The 18,028-nt window shown below is 37.8% G+C and overlaps 3 protein-coding genes across 9 annotated transcripts in view; 2 read left to right on the forward strand and 1 right to left on the reverse strand.

Annotated features, from left to right (window-relative positions):
* Positions 1-1,185, reverse strand: part of LOC127846125 (N-acetylgalactosamine-6-sulfatase-like) — a 40,559-nt gene extending 39,374 nt beyond the window's left edge. The window contains exon 1 of the mRNA XM_052377301.1: positions 1,081-1,185. Within this exon, the coding sequence (XP_052233261.1) occupies positions 1,081-1,095 (15 nt within the window). The 5' untranslated portion in view covers positions 1,096-1,185. The remainder of the gene's footprint in view (positions 1-1,080) is intronic.
* The window catches only part of LOC127844267 (uncharacterized), an 83,976-nt gene that overhangs the window by 11,868 nt on the left and 54,080 nt on the right, over positions 1-18,028 (forward strand). Inside the window, exon 1 of one of the 2 annotated variants that reach the window (XM_052374334.1) lies at positions 16,999-17,130. The exons of the other annotated variant lie outside the window; for it this stretch is intronic. Coding sequence (XP_052230294.1) covers positions 17,095-17,130 — 36 coding nt within the window. The 5' untranslated portion in view covers positions 16,999-17,094. Of the gene's footprint in view, positions 1-16,998; positions 17,131-18,028 lie in introns of those variants that run through there. 2 annotated transcript variants of the gene reach the window in all.
* On the forward strand, positions 1,047-9,558 carry LOC127844269 (uncharacterized). Of its 6 annotated transcripts, none has more exons than XM_052374346.1 (4): positions 2,432-2,479; positions 3,575-3,743; positions 7,715-7,875; positions 8,272-9,558. In XM_052374346.1, the coding sequence occupies exons 3-4, from the start codon at positions 7,723-7,725 to the stop codon at positions 9,292-9,294; spliced, it is 1,176 nt and encodes a 391-aa protein (XP_052230306.1). In that variant the 5' UTR covers positions 2,432-2,479; positions 3,575-3,743; positions 7,715-7,722; the 3' UTR covers positions 9,295-9,558. The 6 variants fall into 6 exon arrangements, with proteins under 6 accessions (XP_052230304.1, XP_052230307.1, XP_052230302.1 ...); XM_052374345.1 differs by having other exon boundaries at positions 2,444-2,479; positions 3,379-3,743; XM_052374344.1 differs by lacking the exons at positions 2,432-2,479; positions 3,575-3,743 and adding an exon at positions 1,047-1,327.

Raw genomic sequence — 18,028 nt, forward strand, 5'->3', positions numbered from 1 at the left:
GAACCACCGCCTAAAAAAACTCATACTAATGAAGAGAAGCTTGAAGTACAGCGAAAATATGAAAAGGATATTAGAGACAGTTTAGTATATAGTATAGTTTTCTTTTCATAAATGAACAATACATTGTGGATAGTCCGGAAAGTAAGTTGAAATATAGGTAAAATTACAGAGAAATTATTGGACCACTTGAAATCTTGGAGGACCAGTAATTTCTGAAAGCTGGTGGTCCTTTGGGTCAGTAGGTAAAAAAAAGTTAGTGTCAAGCCCTGTTAAAGGGGCCTTTTCATGTTTGGGTAAATTGACAAAATTAAAAAAGGTTGTTTCAAATTCGCAAATTTTCGTTTAAGTAATGATATTTGTGAGGAAACGGTAATACTGAACATTTACCATGCTCTAAAATATCCATCATATGCATCTTTTGACGATTTAAAAACCCGAAAATTATAAAGCTTTGCAACGCAAAATGAATTAATAATTTTGACAGTTCAGTAAATCAGTTGTTGTCGTTATATATTGTGAAACAACGAGGATTGGTTATATGAGGTATAAAATGCATTGTTTTTGTGTCCAAAAGGATGGCCAAGTGGTCTAAGTGGGAGACTTTTTACTCCAGGACTCCAGGGGTCAGTGGTTCGAGCCCTGCTGAGGGTTACCTTTTTTTTTCTTTTTTACATTTTATTCTTGATTTTTTACTCGAGCTTCTTTTATCCAATATTAACATTTATCAATATAAAACGTTTAATGACAAACTTCAAAACATGCCAAAATCTTTGAAAAGGCCCCTTTAAAAAAGTTTGAGGCTACCTTTTTTAATTGTTCAGGTTAGTGCAAGTTTTGATCACTCCATTTAATAATTTGGCATGTAAAATCAATTGAATAAAATAAACTGCACTAAACAATTTAGCCAGCCACAGATTGTACCTCCCTAGATAACATCAAGTGGGTCGGTCGTATCTGTGTAAACAAACACTTTTTGCGCTAACTCCTGCACAAGGCTGCAGTGTTATCTTTTCACTTTAATACCACCACAAGTGTTTAAGCATTAAACGCCATCAGTCTAAAATAACTGATAATACTTACATCATCCATAAGCATTATAATAAAATTCGGAGTTTTTGTTGTAACGTTACATGAGAAGCATGTAATAATAAACAGTAACTGAGATACAGTTTTCGCGGAGGCCGCCATTTTGAAAATCATGTGATACAAGTTAATTCACGTGATTAAGAAAAAGGTTACATTACATCAACTATTTTGCATTTGGCAATATAACAGTTGCAGCTAGAATGGTACGCGCTTTGTGGAACTAAACCGTCTATATGTACAGGTAAAGTATCATTAATATTCTATGTTTGGCTCAACTCAGAAGAATATATTTGAGCTACAACTTAGCTTCGAATGTCGGTCAGCCCACAAACAATCTCAAATCTCAGTTATACGAATATTTACACTATCTCTCTCAACACGAAACATGTTTAAGTAAACACCAAATCAAAAATGATAGTCGATATTCTTCTAAAAAATGAGCAAAAGCTTAAGTTAAGTAAGACTATTTAGTAAAGTCTGTTCTTGTTGCTAGGCCCTGACAATGACTAAGTACTAACATTAAAAATATAGGGGATATTTGTTGGACTCGGTGGATTATCGATTTTAATTCACGGGTGATCATAGAAAATATATTTGTTCTATGATCACGAGTGAACTAAAATCGATATTCCACCGAATCCAACAAATTTCCTTTTTATTTTATACTTTATTTTCACAGTTTATGTACATTGTTAAAGAGTTTAACTATATAATTTCGCTGGGATAATGACGTCATTTCGTCAAAAGTGACGTCATTTCACAGCAAGCAGTGAAAATTATCGATAATTTTCACTGATAATTTTCACTGTTTGAAACAGTGAAATTATCAGTTTTAATTCACTGATATCTCTCTATAAACCACCGGAAAGCATAAAATAAAACAGACTTAAACTCAGATTTATTTTTGTTTCTCAAACATAAATTTATATTACTCAAATGAGCGTAAGTCTAAAAAAGAGACAACTTCGAAATTTCAGTTTTGATCTCAGTTGTGTTTAACTTTGAGTCTCAGATAATACAAATATAAGAGACATTTTTTGTTTTACCTTTAATATTTCCTTTTATTTAATGGAATACTGCTTTAAGATCAATTTCGTATGAATAGATATATCAAGTATGCACTTGAAAGTGATTTTTAAGTCAATTGTTTGCATGAATATTTGGAAATTAGCACAATTTCGGATTTGAACATATAAATGTTTGTGTTGTTTAAACCTTATGGCAAAACATTTAATGCTCAGGCAAAACAATTCACTACAGCTTTGATACGTCCCTGCATGTACTGTGGTCAACATGTCTACGTCATCACTTGAAAATGATGTCATATGATTTTCTGGAATTTAAACTTTAACTTTACAGTGCTGTGGATGTTGCGGTATGTGTGGAATTTTCAGTAAGGCATTTACAATAATTTCATCTTCTGAATTAAATTTTAAAAGTTTTTAACAGTGGACGGATGTTTTTAACTACATTTAAACTTTGTATTACTGAATGATGTGACAGGCATGTTCTCATTTGTAACAAGTTATTAACTATTTTATCGGTTTAGTTATGCCGTTTATCACTTGAAAAGTTTTATCCTCAATGTATAAGCTTTAGATGTTTGAGACTGCCATGGGTCTGTCTCAACATTTTCTAATCTTAAATATATCTTCTAGTATTTATATTAAAAATTTAATGTGTATATTAGTTATTTTAACCATACAATTATTTCCAAACTCATCTCAGCAAAGATGATTGAACTCAAATTTATGTTTTCAAGATTAAAAAATTGAACTCAAGTAATTTACTTAGACTCACTCGGCTCTTTAACAAATTCATACATATCTTGGGGATGGATGACTTACATACATTTCCATTAAAATCAATCAAATACGTTATTGGACGGTTTTAAAACGCCCCACTCGCTCACTCACTCACTCACTCACTCATACGCTCACTCACAGGCTCACTCACTCACAAGCTCACTCACTCACTACCTCACACACACGCTCACTCACTCACTACCTACCTCACTCACACACACTCACTCACTAACTCACTCACTCACAGGCTCACTCACTCACAGTCACGCTCGCTCGCTCACTCACTACCTCACTCACTACTTCACACGCTCACTCATTCACTCACGTGCTCCCTCATTCTCTCACTCACACGCTCATTCACTCACCCCTTCACTAACTCACTCACACGTTCACTCACTCACTCTATCACACACACGCTCACTCACTCATTCTCTCACTCACTAGTTGTCAGATACAGCCGTGATGCTGCTACTATCTCCTTCATCAGGTGGGTCCATATTAATCGGACGTTTCGGCACTGTCCCACTACGTCCTCCTATGGTGTGCCGACCGGAAGTGATCAATTTCCGGCCAGGAGATAGTAAGCCTCCGCTACACTTCCTCATCTGCCAGGTCTCGGTGGCCAGTCTCTAGTCGACTGCCCTGTGTCCCCCTATCCACTTCTCCTCTCTCTTCCGCCATAGCCACAAGGAAGCAGACTCCGTTTCACGTGCAACAACCGATATGGCCCGTTTCCGGACCTGTCCTGTAACCCCCAGTCTGCTGAAAGTGCGCCACAGTGATTGCGCTGGGAAACCTCTGCAGCCCACCTCCACTGGAAAACACCATGCCTTTCAGCCTTTCTCTGTGCAGGTATCTGTGAGGGCCTGGTACTTACTTAAGTGATTGGGTGGTTTTAAAACGCCTGACTCGCTCACTCACTTACACACTCACTCACTCACACTCTCACTCACTCACAGGCTCACTCACAGGCTCACTCACTCACTCACACGCTCACCCACTCACTAAATCGCTCCATCATTATCTCACTCAATCACACGCTCACTCACTCATTCAGTGTGTGGTCTGAGTGAAGTCAAAAAGTAATGTATTTTATACTTTTTAAGCAATTCTCTTAGTGTCACAAAATATAACGACAACAACACAACTCTCCAAATATTTCAATCGTTTTAGGTTGCTTTACACTATGAGTATATCGATATGCTTTATAATGATCAGGTTTTTATATCGTCAAAAGATGCATATACCAAATGGATATTTAAGAGCATGGTAAATGTTCAGTATCACTGTTTCCTCACAAAAATCATAACTACACTGTAACAGTTACAATGAAAATTTGCGAATCTGCAACATTTTTTTTATATTTAATTTTGTCAATTTACCAAAACGTGAAAAGGTCCCTTAAAGACTCGAAGACTGGTGGTTTATAACCGGTAGTCGTGCTGTATATGGCTGACAGTTTATCTTCCAACAAATCTGTGAACAGTATAAACTATTATTACATTACGAGTTCTTGAGGACAACCCAGCATAATTTAACATACCAGACAATGGATTTCTAATATGAACGTTTATATTTATGCCCCCTTCGAGGAAGAGGGGGTATATTGCTTTGCACATGTCGGTCGGTCGGTCTGTCGGTCCGTCCACCAGGTTGTTTCCGGATGATAACTCAAGAACGCTTGGGCCTAGGATCATGAAACTTCATAGATACATTGATCATGACTCGCAGATGACCCCTATTGATTTTGAGGTCACTAGGTCAAAGGTCAAGGTCACGGTGACCCGAAATAGTAAAATGGTTTTCGGATGATAACTCAAGAACGCTTATGCCTAGGATCATGAAACTTGATAGGTAGATTGATCATGACTCGCAAATAACCCCTATTGATTTTCAGGTCACTAGGTCAAAGGTCAAGGTCACGGTGAACCGAAATAGTAAAATGGTTTCCGGATGATAACTCAAGAACGCGTATGCCTAGGATCATAGGTACATTGATCATGACTCGCAGATGACCCCTATTGATTTTAAGGTCACAAGGTCAAGGTAACGGTTACCCGAAATAGTAAAATGGTTTCCGGATGATAACTCAAGAACGCTTATGCCTAGGATCATGAAACTTGATAGGTACATTGATCATGACTCGCAGATGACTCCTATTGATTTTCAGATAACTAGGTCAAAGGTCAAGGTCTAGGTGACCCGAAATAGTAAAATCGTTTCCGGATGATAACTCAAGAACGCTTATGCCTAGGATCATGAAACTTGATAGATACATTGATCATGACTCGCAGATGACCCCTATTGATTTTCAGGTCACTAGGTCAAAGGTCAAGGTCATGGTAACCGGAAATAGAAAAATGGTTTCCGGATGATAACTCAAGAAAGCTTATGCCTATGATCATGAAACTTCATAGGTACATTGATACTGACTGGCAGATGACTACTATTGATTTTCAGGTCACTAGGTCAAAGGTCAAGGTCACGGTGACCCGAAATAGTAAAATAGTTTCCGGACGATAACTCAAGAATGCTTATGCCTAGGATCATGAAACTTGATAGGTAGATTGATCATGACTCGCATATGACCCATATTGATTTTGAGGTCACTAGGTCAAAGGTCAAGGTCTCAGTTACCCGAAATAGTAAAAATGGTTTCCCGATGATAACTCAAGAAAGCTTATGGCTAGGATCATGAAACTTCATGGGTAGATTGATCATGACTCGCAGATGACCCCTATCGATTTTTTAGGTCACTAGGTCAAAGGTCAAGGTCACAGTGACAAAAAAACATATTCACACAATGGCTGTCACTACAACTGAGAGCCCATATGGGGGACATGCATGTTTTACAAACAGCCCTTGTTTAGTTATAATTTTGATACAATAATATTTGGCAAGTTATTCCAAAATACTGTTGTATTTGGTTTTTATGGTTTATATCAGAAACTCCGAGAGTTAAAACGGTCAAAATATTAATGGGTTACTCTTCCGTCTATCTTTTTAATAATTAAATAAAGGGAAAATGAAACCTATCTGTTGGGGATGTGCGGAGGTGTATGTATTATAGAAAAACGATTAAACACGAAGAAAGTAAAATGAAGTAATTGTAGGGTCCACAGGTGGTTTGCGTGTGGCTATGATATTCATTAGTGAAAACATCATTTTGAATGATAAATAATCATATTATAGTGAAAAATCAACTTTTCTGAAATAAAAATTCACGTTCAAATAAATATATAACAAAGTATTCAACTCGAAATCACCCGAAAACAGGATACCTTGGCTTGCTATATATATTTGATAGTAAAATTTATTTTTTCAGAAAAGTTGACTTTTTCGTTTTAATTTGATTATTTATCATTTAAAATGATGTTTTCACTAATTAATATCACAGCCACACGCTGTGGTAGGGTCGTGTATCCGGAATACAACAACTTTTTACGCGGTATATTTAAAATCTGCGTCCAAGTAACTTGATTGTCTGGCCATATAATAGCAGACCGCATTCATATGAATAACGCTAAGCAGCTATATCTAAGTGCACATCTGCACAAATAGTAGACCTTGTGTTTATACTGCGTTAAAAAAGCTCTTTAATGGTATTTGTAATATGACACCATATCTGGAAGAATGATAATTCATGAATTGTCTGACGGTTCCGATTTGTAAAGAAATCGATATTCAATTATTGCAAATCCCGACTAAAACTCGCGCAATTCATAAATTATGCAGTTTATCCAGGTACAAATGTGTTCCAAAATGGCTTCTTCTATCATGAAAAGATGCACGCTTATGAATTCCCTAACAACTTTTAGAAAATTTGTGTGAAACATTTTCAAAAAGTGCTTCCAATTGAGTATAATTCGCTCGTTTGTGAATGTATCTCCAAAACGAGTTTGACGGCATAAGATTATGAAAGCGTTTCTGGTTTTGAGTGCACGTTAATGGGGATTTTGGTGCAATATCACTCAAACCGTTATTCTATAGCTCGGACTAGCGATTCATAAATACCGAACACTCAACGGTCGATAATAATGCCTAATGCAAACGGACGATTACTCAGTCGTTAGTTATGAGGAGCAAATAATACTTCTGAAAGCTTTGGATGGACGATTCATACATCATGTATTAAGCACGGACATACGAAAAATACTACAGTAACGCACGGTAACGGAAGATATAAATACTTTTACGGCTGAAAATTATTCACGGACAGGCGAAACTGAATGATTTATTCATATGCACGGACGGACGATAGATGAAATGCAAATAAACGACGGAGAATACATACACGCAACACTTATTATTTCAACAATAACAAGAACATCAACAAGAACAATATCAACAACTACCACTAGTAGAACTACTACCAATACTACTACTACTAGTACTGCTTCTATGACTACCACGCTACTAACTTGTTGGATTAACCCATATATGCCTAGTGGACTCTCCCATCCTTCTGAATTGGATCAATTTATTTCCAAAATAAGGGATGTGTAGTATATTTATTTCTATATTTATAATATTTCTTACAGAAATTCCTTTAAGCAAACAGCGCAGATCCTGATGAAACGCCGCATCATGCGGCATCTCATCTGGTTCGACGCTGTTTGCCAAGGCCTTTTTTCTGGACGATAGGTATAAATTCAATGTTGTACAATGTTGTGTCAAGCGGTTAGCAACTTTAAAGAACAGTTTTTATAATCTGCAAATAAAGAAAACACAATTTCCCTTGACGATTCCATTTACATTTTATGGCCCAACTCTCTTATTTCAGGATTATGTATTACTCTAAAGTCGTAACTTTTTAATGTCAGGGTTTAGAATGTCGGCATGCAAAGAAACGTCCTCAGTTTGGCGGATATTAGTTGTTATTCTGGCCAGTCTCTCCGTCTACCTCTATCTGTACTCGAACGCCTTCGGTGGAACACCGGCTATACGGGGCAATCTAAGTGATCTTCAAGTGAGTGATTCAAAGGTGATGTTTACATTATTTTGTCGTTGTCAATGGGGTTTGAGGACCAGTTCACAATTTTGTAAAATTATAATTTAAAGAAAAATGTGACTGTTGCAAAAACTAATGTTTGCATTACAGTTTAACGAGCATACTTACACTTTTGACTACGAAACATTCGTGATGTATATTCGTACCTGATGATCATCACTCGAGATTGGAAAAATACCATAACGAGTTTAGCAAATAATGTGTATAACCAACATAGCGCGATATTGTTGTGCTTGTACTGGTCAATGTTCGATCGCTAAGTACAGATATTAGTCTCTATTTAGAAAAAAATAAATACGTTGTAAAACCGTTTACATTGAATGTTATGCTCTACAATATGTTTGTTAGGGTTAAAATTATTTTTTACAGTCGGTGTGGCGCGACCCGTCCGTATCCGGATCTTACTTTCTAAAGCAGATGGATAGGTTCCCGGAAGTACCGGCTCTTTATGAGACCACACCTGTGACCATTAGGGCCTCGGCTGCGACCCCGCCAAAAACGACACAGCTGTTCCTCGACAACGTTGACTATACTATACTGGAAATGTTCAAATTTCGTATTCTCGCAAACTCAACATTACCATTGCTGACACTGTTTACCTCATGGAATACAAACCCAGAAAAAAATCTCGTTCATAAACTTACTCTTCTTAACTGGCTATCATTGCACCCTTACGTTATACCCGTGGTTTTCACTAACCAAAGCTCAATAATTAACCAGTGTAACCAGGTAGGCGTCACGGTGTTGCCACTTTCGGGCGTCGCAGCAGACGGAATTCCCGTGCTTAAGTACATGTATCGTGACGTCATAAACATTTTTAATACGTCATTCTATGCTTTTAGCAATAGCGACATACTTTTCACTCAACTATTGGTCCATACGTTAGCTCAGATTATTAACTCAATAACGGAGGATATAAACAAGCCTGTTTTAATTGTTGGACGCAGAACTAACGTCAACAATGTCGCGTTAGAGGAAGGCTTATACTGGGAAAATATTACCAGAATTTCAAAAAGTAGAGGCCAACTGTTTACAGGGTGGGCGGAGGACTATTTTATTACTACGCCGTCGTATCCGTGGAATGAAGTCCCGGAGGTTGTGATAGGTCGGAGGGCTTATGACAACTGGCTTGTGTATAATGCGAGAAAAATGAAATACAATGTGATAGACGCTACCAATACGATCCTGGCCGTACATCAGACCACACAGGCTGGGAATTTTGAAGGTCATGGTCACTCTCATGAAGACTACAATGATAATTTATTAGTAAAAATATATAAACGTATAAAATATGAAACCGGTATAGTAGAGTGCATAGAAAGGTTTACTGAATATGAATCGAAACAATTTCAGCTAAAAACAAGAAAGGTGCCTGTGGCATGCAATGTGTGATTATTTTGTTAAATGTTTCCTTTGTAGTTTGTTGTTTATGTTATTGCGTGTATGTTCAACGTGGGGCATCATGTTCATATTTGGTTGTGACTTATTACATATTTAATTGTAATGTCATAATTAAATTGTGTACTATATTGTTATAATTATGATATGGCATGGTAATGGTCACACAACAAATACGAAGAAAAAAGGCACACATTATTATTTTTAAAACATGCTTGGAAAATCTTAAGTTCTTTGGAATAAAATGAGCATAATCAATACCAAGGTCTTTTTGTACAAGTGGCCTTCATACACTGTTTAATCATAACAGTAAACTAATCGTGTAACAATTTGTGTCTTGTTCTGTGAAAATTGGGCAAAATGCATGTGCGTAAAGTGTCGGTAATGGTATTTTTCTTTTAAAGGAAGTCCCCTTTTACCGAAAATCTAGTATAAGCGGAAAGTGTCGACTGCACATGCTAATATGGGACAACACTTTACGCTCATGCATTATGCCCAGTTTTCTCAGAACACGACTCATTCGACAATACTCACGTGCTCTCAATTATTTACAACAGAAATTTTAAATATCGATACGAATGACGGAATTGATCGTGCAAAGCCGGCACAAAATTTTCTGTTAAGAAGGAGTGCTGTGTCGGAAGAAGCCAGTTGCATTATTAAATTTAATCATGTGTCGGGTCATGCATATACAAATTCGTTTGTCTTATTCACTCGATTGCCAGTATACGGAACGTGAAATGTCGTTAAGTAATTTTTATTGTTAAATGTTAACCATATTCAGTTAATGATTCTTTTCTTTCAGTATTCAAAAATAGGCTAAGGCGATGCGACCCCTTTCACAATTAACTCACCCTTCTTTGTATTACCCTACTTCTGATAGGACGGAATTAAGTCACCTCTCACAATGGCTACTGACTTTAAGAGCTTGTTCAAAGATTTACGTATTAAAAAATTAGATGTAGTTATTTACACAACACATGGTATTGCCATATTTATTGTCCCCTACCGGTGAAACCGTGTGTCAGTCAGTCTGTCAGTCCGTCACACTATTCTGGATCCTGCGATAACTTTAAAAGTTCTTCATATTTTTTAATGAAACTTGAAACATGGATAGATGGAAATATGGAGAGTATGCACGTCATTTAATTTCGTTCCTACGTCAAGAATTCTGGTTGCTATGGCAACAAATATGAATTTATTTTTATTTTTTTACTGACAATGGTGGAATTTCACCAGTAGGTGACAATATTGCTTGGCAATCTCTTGTTAATTATATTTGTTTTCATTATTTTGCTTTCACTGGGATTCGAATAAAAGGACCTTGAGAAGTAAAAGCTAACGCAATTTATTCAGGCATTAGAACTTCACGGCGTATCTTAAACGCTTAATTATTCACGTATTTCCTAAATTATGATTGCATATTTTATTTCAAACCGGTAAAAAAAACTTTCGTTTTAATTTGTGAATATCCATAAAGGGAACAATATTGTTCAGTCTTTTAAACTTTTTAATTTAAATTGTTTTACTATGACATTTTACAATAAAATTATAACGGACCTTTGGCTTACACGCGACATTCCGACCCATAATTTGCCTCTAATAAAGGACCTCTGACTTACACGCGACACCCCGACCCATAATTTGCCTCTAATAAAGGACCTTTGACTTACACGCGACACCTCGACCCATAATAGGCCTCTAATAAAGGACCTCTGACTTACACGCGACACCCCGACCCATAATTGGCCTCTAATAAAGGACCTTTGGCTTACACGCGACACCCCGACCCATAATTGGCCTCTAATACCCCCGTCACACTAGGCCACGTCCTCACTACGTCCTCAAAAATATGCCAGGACGCAGTGCGAACGTGTACAACGTAGCGCCGACGCAGTAGACATGGCTTTGCGCGTGGTACGGTCTTCATGGACGTGAAGGACGTGGGTGAATATTGAAAATGTTCAAAACTTTTGTGGCGAGGACATGGTCAAATCAGGACGTGGTAAGAACTTGGTAAGGTCGTAGTAATGACGTAGCTTAAACCTGGTAAGAACCTCATTGACGCAATACACGCGTAGTGCAGACGTGGACGAGTGTGTGACGTTCGCCTCACGTTGTCTTCAGATTGTCACTACGTTCTTGCTACGTCCATAGGGTTCTCACTACGACCCTTCAACGCTAGTGTTGCGACAATGATACGTCCCTACTACGTTTCAAAAGACCGCATTAGGTTCTTTGTACGTTCTACCGGTGCTTATCACGTCTAAGATACGTTTGTAGCAGGCTCTAGCCACGACCATGCCACGTTCTGGTGGTCGAGTATAAAAAAACTGGATTCATTTCCATTTCACTTCCATTTCAATATAGAATGGACAACCAGAAACTTCTCCAGTATGTTGCTGTATTGGCTGATCTTCCATTCTTATTTCTGCCATAAGTCGGTCATAATGGCCGAATTGCAGCCTTCTTTTTGCTGACAGCAAAGTCCGCACCCAGCAAGACCTGGACTGTCTTCTATTTCTTCTCCGCCTTCTCCTTCTCACAAGCAATAGTGCGACATGTCCATCGAGAAGAGCCTGTTGTCCAGCCAATACAGCAACATGCTGGAGAAGTTTTTGGTTGTCCATTCTTTATTGAAATGCAATTGTAAGAGAAATGAATCCAGTTTTTTTATACTCGACCACCAGAACGTGGCATGGAAAGGCTAGAGCCTGCTACAAACGTATCTTAGACGTGATAAGCACCGGTAGAACCAAATGCGGTCTTTTGAAACGTAGTAGGGACGTATCATTGTCGCAACACTAGCGTGGAAGGGTCGTAGTGAGAACCCGATGGGCGTAGCAAGAACGTAGTGACAATCTAGAGACAACGTGAGGCGAACGTCACACAATCGTCCACGTCTGCACTACGCGTGTATTGCGTCAATGAGGTTCTTACTAGGTTTTAGCTACGTCATTACTACGACCTTAACAAATTCTTTCCAAGTCCTGATTTGACCACGTCCTCGCCACGTAAGTTTTGAACATTTTCAAAGTTCACCCACGTCCTTCACGTCCATGAAGACCATACCACGCACAAGGCCGTGTCTACTGTGTCGTCGCCACGTTGTACCCGTTCGCATTGCGTCCTGGCATATTTTTGAGGACGTAGTGGGGACGTGGCCTAGTGTGACGGGGGTATAATAAAGTACCTCTGACTTACACGCGACACCCCGACCCATAATGGGCTTATAATGAAAGACCTCTGACTTACACGCGACAACCCGACCCATAATTGACCTCTAATAAAGGACCTCTGACTTGCACGCGACTACCCGACCCATTATGCATACCACTTTTAACAAATTATTAGAAAACCCATCAATACTGGACAAAGTATTTTACCAGACGAAGTACATGTACTTAAATATATGTACATGTTTAGTTTAAGTTGTGAAATTTTCATTGGTAAGAAATGATTTTTTCTTCTTTTCGAGAAGCATTTCTTCTAAAGATGCACACCACCTTTGCCAAGTTGTTTTGTTTAAATATATGTTCATAAATTGATGACGTTATACTATGATCAGCTAGATTGAGACACTGAGTTACAAATATGTACGATTATTTTAGTTCAAATATTCGAAAGTCTATGCTTCACTGCTTTGTTGTTTAGTTCTTTTATTTTTATGTCGTTTAACATAAACATTGGTGTATTGTTTGTTAGGGTGTCACGTAATCGTTCATAGTTCATGGACGACACATAGTTATAACAATGTTCATTACTCTTAAATTACTGGTGTGTAGTCTATCATTTGATATCTCGTCATGCGCGTATTGCCATGATGACGAGATTTGCATTAATTACCATTTTCCCGTGCCGCGCATGGGACAAGTCCGTCCCTCTCTATTAATGTTGGTTTCTCTGCATAATGTAGGATAAAATATTCAATAACACCATATATCAGTTTCTAATCCAGTTTAATGTCTGATATAACTAATATTTTCAGTTGTACAAATACGTTGTGATTGCTACATGATTGTATCTTTTTCCACCTGTTCACCTCTAGGTCTAAATGCTATTTCCCTTCGTTTCCACACCAAACATCTCGTTCTATCGAACTACACATAAACATACAATAATAAAATTTCTATAACATTTTTGATTGGTCGATGCCTCGCGCTTATTGCTGGTTGGTTTAATTACAACCTAGGACTGGAGAGTTCACTATTCAAGTATGTACACGCTAATCAGCATTGTGATACAAATAAATAATGCACATACAGCCTAAGCCTTGTGTCAACAGCATCGTTCCCTTTTTGTTGTTAAACATACACCAGATATAAATATTTAATCTTTTGACTGTAATGTATACTCGTCATTGATAAACTTGTCAATATTTCTTACATAAAGAAAACCCAAATATTTCACCTTATTTCCTATCATTATGTGACAAGGGGTGTGTTATATGTCTGCGCTGTATACATTGTATACATTTATCTTTGGATATTGTTACAAATAATGTGTACACCTTTGTTACTTTGATGTCCAAGGTAATTGTTTAAAAGTGTTTTTATTATTTAAAGGGGCCTTTTCACACATTTTGGCATGTATTGATGTTTGTCATTAAATGCTTTATATTTATTCATGCTGTGAGTGATGTATTTTATAATTTATTTAAGCAATCCTCGTTACAACCCAAAATATAACGGTAACAACAGAACTGTCCAAATTATTCATTCGTTTCGCGTTGCAACGCTCTATAATTTTCAGGTTTTTAAATCGACAAAAGATGCCTACAATGGATATTTTAAAGCATGGTTAATGTTCAGTATTACTATTGCCTCACAAATATCATAACTACAACGAGAATATGCGAACCTGAAACATTATATATATATTTTTTCAATTGAACCAAACGTGAAAATTCCCCTTTAATAAATGATAATCTCCGTTTATGCTCATGTGGAAATTGGTAATTCGCACATTGTGTTGCTGCTAATAAAAAGAAAAACGGACCGCCTTCGCAAGAACTCCCTCTCTCCCTCGCTCCCTGCCTCGCTCTCTCACTCCCTCGCTCCCTGCCTCGCTCCCTGCCTCGCTCCCTGCCTCGCTCCCTCACTCCCTCGCTCTCTCGCTCTCTCGCTCTCTCGCTCCGTCCCTCCCTCCCTCCCTCCCTCCCTCCCTCCCTCCCTCCCTCCCTCCCTCCCTCCCTCCCTCCTCCCTCCCTCCCTCCCTCCCTCCCTCCCTCCCTCCCTCCCTCCTCCCTCCCTCCCTCCCTCCCTCCCTCCCTCCCTCCCTCCCTCCCTCCCTCCCTCCCTCCCCTCCCTCCCTCCCTCCCTCCCTCCTCCCTCCCTCCCTCTCCCCCCGCCCTCCCCTCCCTCCCTCCCTCCCTCCCTCCCTCCCTCCCTCCCTCCTCCCTCCCTCCCTACCTCCCTCCCTCCCGTCCCTCCTCCCCTCCCTCCCTCCCTCCCTCCCTCCCTCCCGCCCTCCCTCCCTCACTCACTCACTCACTCATTCACTCACTCACTCACTCAGTCCCTTACTCACTCACTCACTCACTCCCTTACTCACTCACTCCCTCACTCCCTCCTTCCCTCCTTCACTCACTTATTCTTTTCTATTCTTTGGTTGTTATTAACACGTATTTAATGCAAATATATATAATAGAAAGCACCGTCACAGTGAATGGATTTTAAATGTCTGGTAAGACGACACTGCCTCTGCAGGCAAAATAGTGATCAGAGTTGACTGCGCCTGATGCTTGATCGATTGCCTTTTATTATATACGTTGCCACGCACCTTGTCTGATTTTCGAATTCAGCGATATATTCCCGAGTGTCTATTGGAATATGTTTGCCATAGCAACGTTGAGATTGCAAAGCTGACATTTGTCTCGGTGGTATTATCTGGTTGTGGTGTGTACATTTATAGTGATGATGCACTATGTTTTCAAGCAAGCTGTTCTTACAAGGTATTAGTTTAAATTATTGATAAACAGCCGAAAATCGATGGAATTGTTCCGAAAACGTTGGCATTGAATTAAAGACAAGCACTATCCACAGGTTGTAGTCCTATACAGCGCAGTTTATTAACTCTTAATCAATACTTGCTTGGAAAGAAAAATTATATTCTCACACAGTTGTTTGAAACACGATAGGACTGTAATCTGTTCTCATGTTTTATTATTTAGGAGATATCGCAATTCAGAAAAATGTGATATATTGTCATGGAAACGTGCACGGTTTTTATCGACTATTTGTCTTACAAGACATATATAGAAAGGATATATAGATATTTCATAGTAAAGCCTAAAGGACAACGCAACGCAATTTAATTTACCTGACAACGGATAACTAGTTGATACAAGTATGTATATCCATATTTATAATTAACCCATTTATGCCTAGTGTACTATCACTTCCTTCTAAATTGGATCAATTTATTTAAAAAATTAGGGATGTCTAGTATATTTATTTCTATACGGTATTTATAATATTTCTTACAGAAATTCCTTTAAGCAAACAGCGCAGACCCTGATGATCATGCGGCGTCTCATCTGGGTCTACGCTGTTTGCAAAGGCCTTTTTTCTAGACACTAGGCATAAATGGGTTAATCATCTTCGGGAACCAACATTTTTTTTGCAATAATGAATCAAATAAACAAATTGGAATACAGTTAATTTTTCAGAAATCACAAGAAGGAATTTGACTAGATTTAAGCAAAATCTTAAGCTATAGTACACGTTTTGCACGCACTAAGTAACAAATGAAATTTTAGTCCAACACTTGTTGACGCTCTCAAATATTAAGCTACTAATTATATTGGTAATATTTGGAGTTCCGAAGAATTAAGCTCATATAAAAAGTATCTCTAAATTCTTTGCGCGTCTTATAAATAAGACCAATGACATTTATGCTTATGAAGATTAACGCAAATACCTGGAAGGATGTGATTTCATAAATCGTTTCTCAGTTTCTTTTTCTAAAGATAGAGAAATCTAATTATTGCTTTTCCCACGGAAAAATCTCGAGCAATCAATCATTTCCATCATTTATCTAGGGAGCTGTACACATGGGCGCCAAACTGTTAAAGATGTGCGTACAGGTATTCACGTATACCATCTAGAAAGTGTTGTTAAAAATTAAATGACGCAACATTTGCTGTCAAGTACTTGCTTTTGTCGACACATCTGAAAGTATTTACTACTCGGGTCTGCATCTTCATTGTCAGAGGACAATGCTTATTGAAGTGCGATTTATCTCGTACCGTTGTTCTTGAACTGTAACTATCTATTCAAAATTGATTGATAACTGCCGAAAGCATGGAAGGATACAAAAGACTTCCTGGAAACACGGAGCTGCGACACAAACTGTCTAAAAAGCACGATTAGGAGATGACTATTTTTTTCAGTATTGATGAGCAATAAATATTGCATTTTAAATAGAAGTTCGATATTCATTTTTAAGCCTGAACTAAAAATTTTGCTTTTACACGGAGAGGGGATAAATGCAAAAGATTACATTTGTAATAAATGCTGCTTAAAGCACACGAACAGTTATACAGTCTTAAGTATTAACGTGCAACTAAACTTTTAAGCACGGACGGACGATACATACTTCCTGCCTTTAACAATGGCCGGCTACACATACTGCTTTAAAGGAACTGTCCAACAGATAAGAGCGTCGTTCGACGCGAATCGATATTTTGGGAAACTACGAGGATTGCTTATATAGCTAAAAAATACCTCCGCAATTGACGTGAGCGTGGATGTTCGAGTGGGAAAATCGGGAGACATTTTACTTCAAGCTTCCATGACTCTAGGGGTCAGTGGTTCGAGCCCTGTTGAGGTTAACGTTTTTTCTTCTTTTTTTAAATTGTGTTCTTATTTTTTTTACTGGAGATTTTTAGTTCAAATGTTTAAATTTATCAATATAAAGCATTTAAAGCAGTTAGTGACAAGCTTTAATACATGCCAAAATCTGTTTGACGGCCACTTTAAGCACGACTTGGTGATAAATCTACATTAAAGCACAGACGTACGTTTTACAGCACGGACGGATGATCAATAATGTTAAAAGCACGGTCGGGCGATACATAAATATGTACTTCCTAAGAACGGGTAACGATAACAAAATAAACAGTCAAAACGGGCGATCCATGCTGTCTTTTGCACGTAAAGGTGATACATTTGTCCTATAGAACGGACAGTGTACACGCTCATCATATAATATAAGTGCCGAACTCGCAAGCAAGATTTTTTTGTAATTTTAAAATCAGTTTAAAATAAACTTTTAACGCGTCACTATTTTGCATCAGATCAGATCAGAAGGGACAGATCGGCCTGAACTTATATTTGAGTTTATCAAGTTCGACAATAATGACGTAAAAGGGATTATTTGTTTGTGTCAGGATCGCAAATTTTGATGTTATTTATGGTTATATACGAATTAATTATTTGTCCATTAATAGTACGCAACACAAAATTAGGTTTCCCTCTATTGTCCATCTCAATAAGTATAGTTAACTTAATGCATTCCTTGTCTCTTTAAATAAAAGCTATTTATCGAAAATGACAACCGAACAATGCTGATATAATGATTTGTTTTTTATCCGCTAACAAATCAGAATGTCAATCATAGTTTATTTACAAAAAGTGAATATGTTGTTAACATAAAGCTTATATTGTAAACTTAATAGATCTATGAAAAAACTTTCCAAATGATGCAAATTATGTTTCTTTAAATA

This window comes from Dreissena polymorpha, chromosome 9 (assembly GCF_020536995.1).
Source record: "Dreissena polymorpha isolate Duluth1 chromosome 9, UMN_Dpol_1.0, whole genome shotgun sequence".
In the NCBI taxonomy this organism is placed as follows: domain Eukaryota; kingdom Metazoa; phylum Mollusca; class Bivalvia; order Myida; family Dreissenidae; genus Dreissena; species Dreissena polymorpha.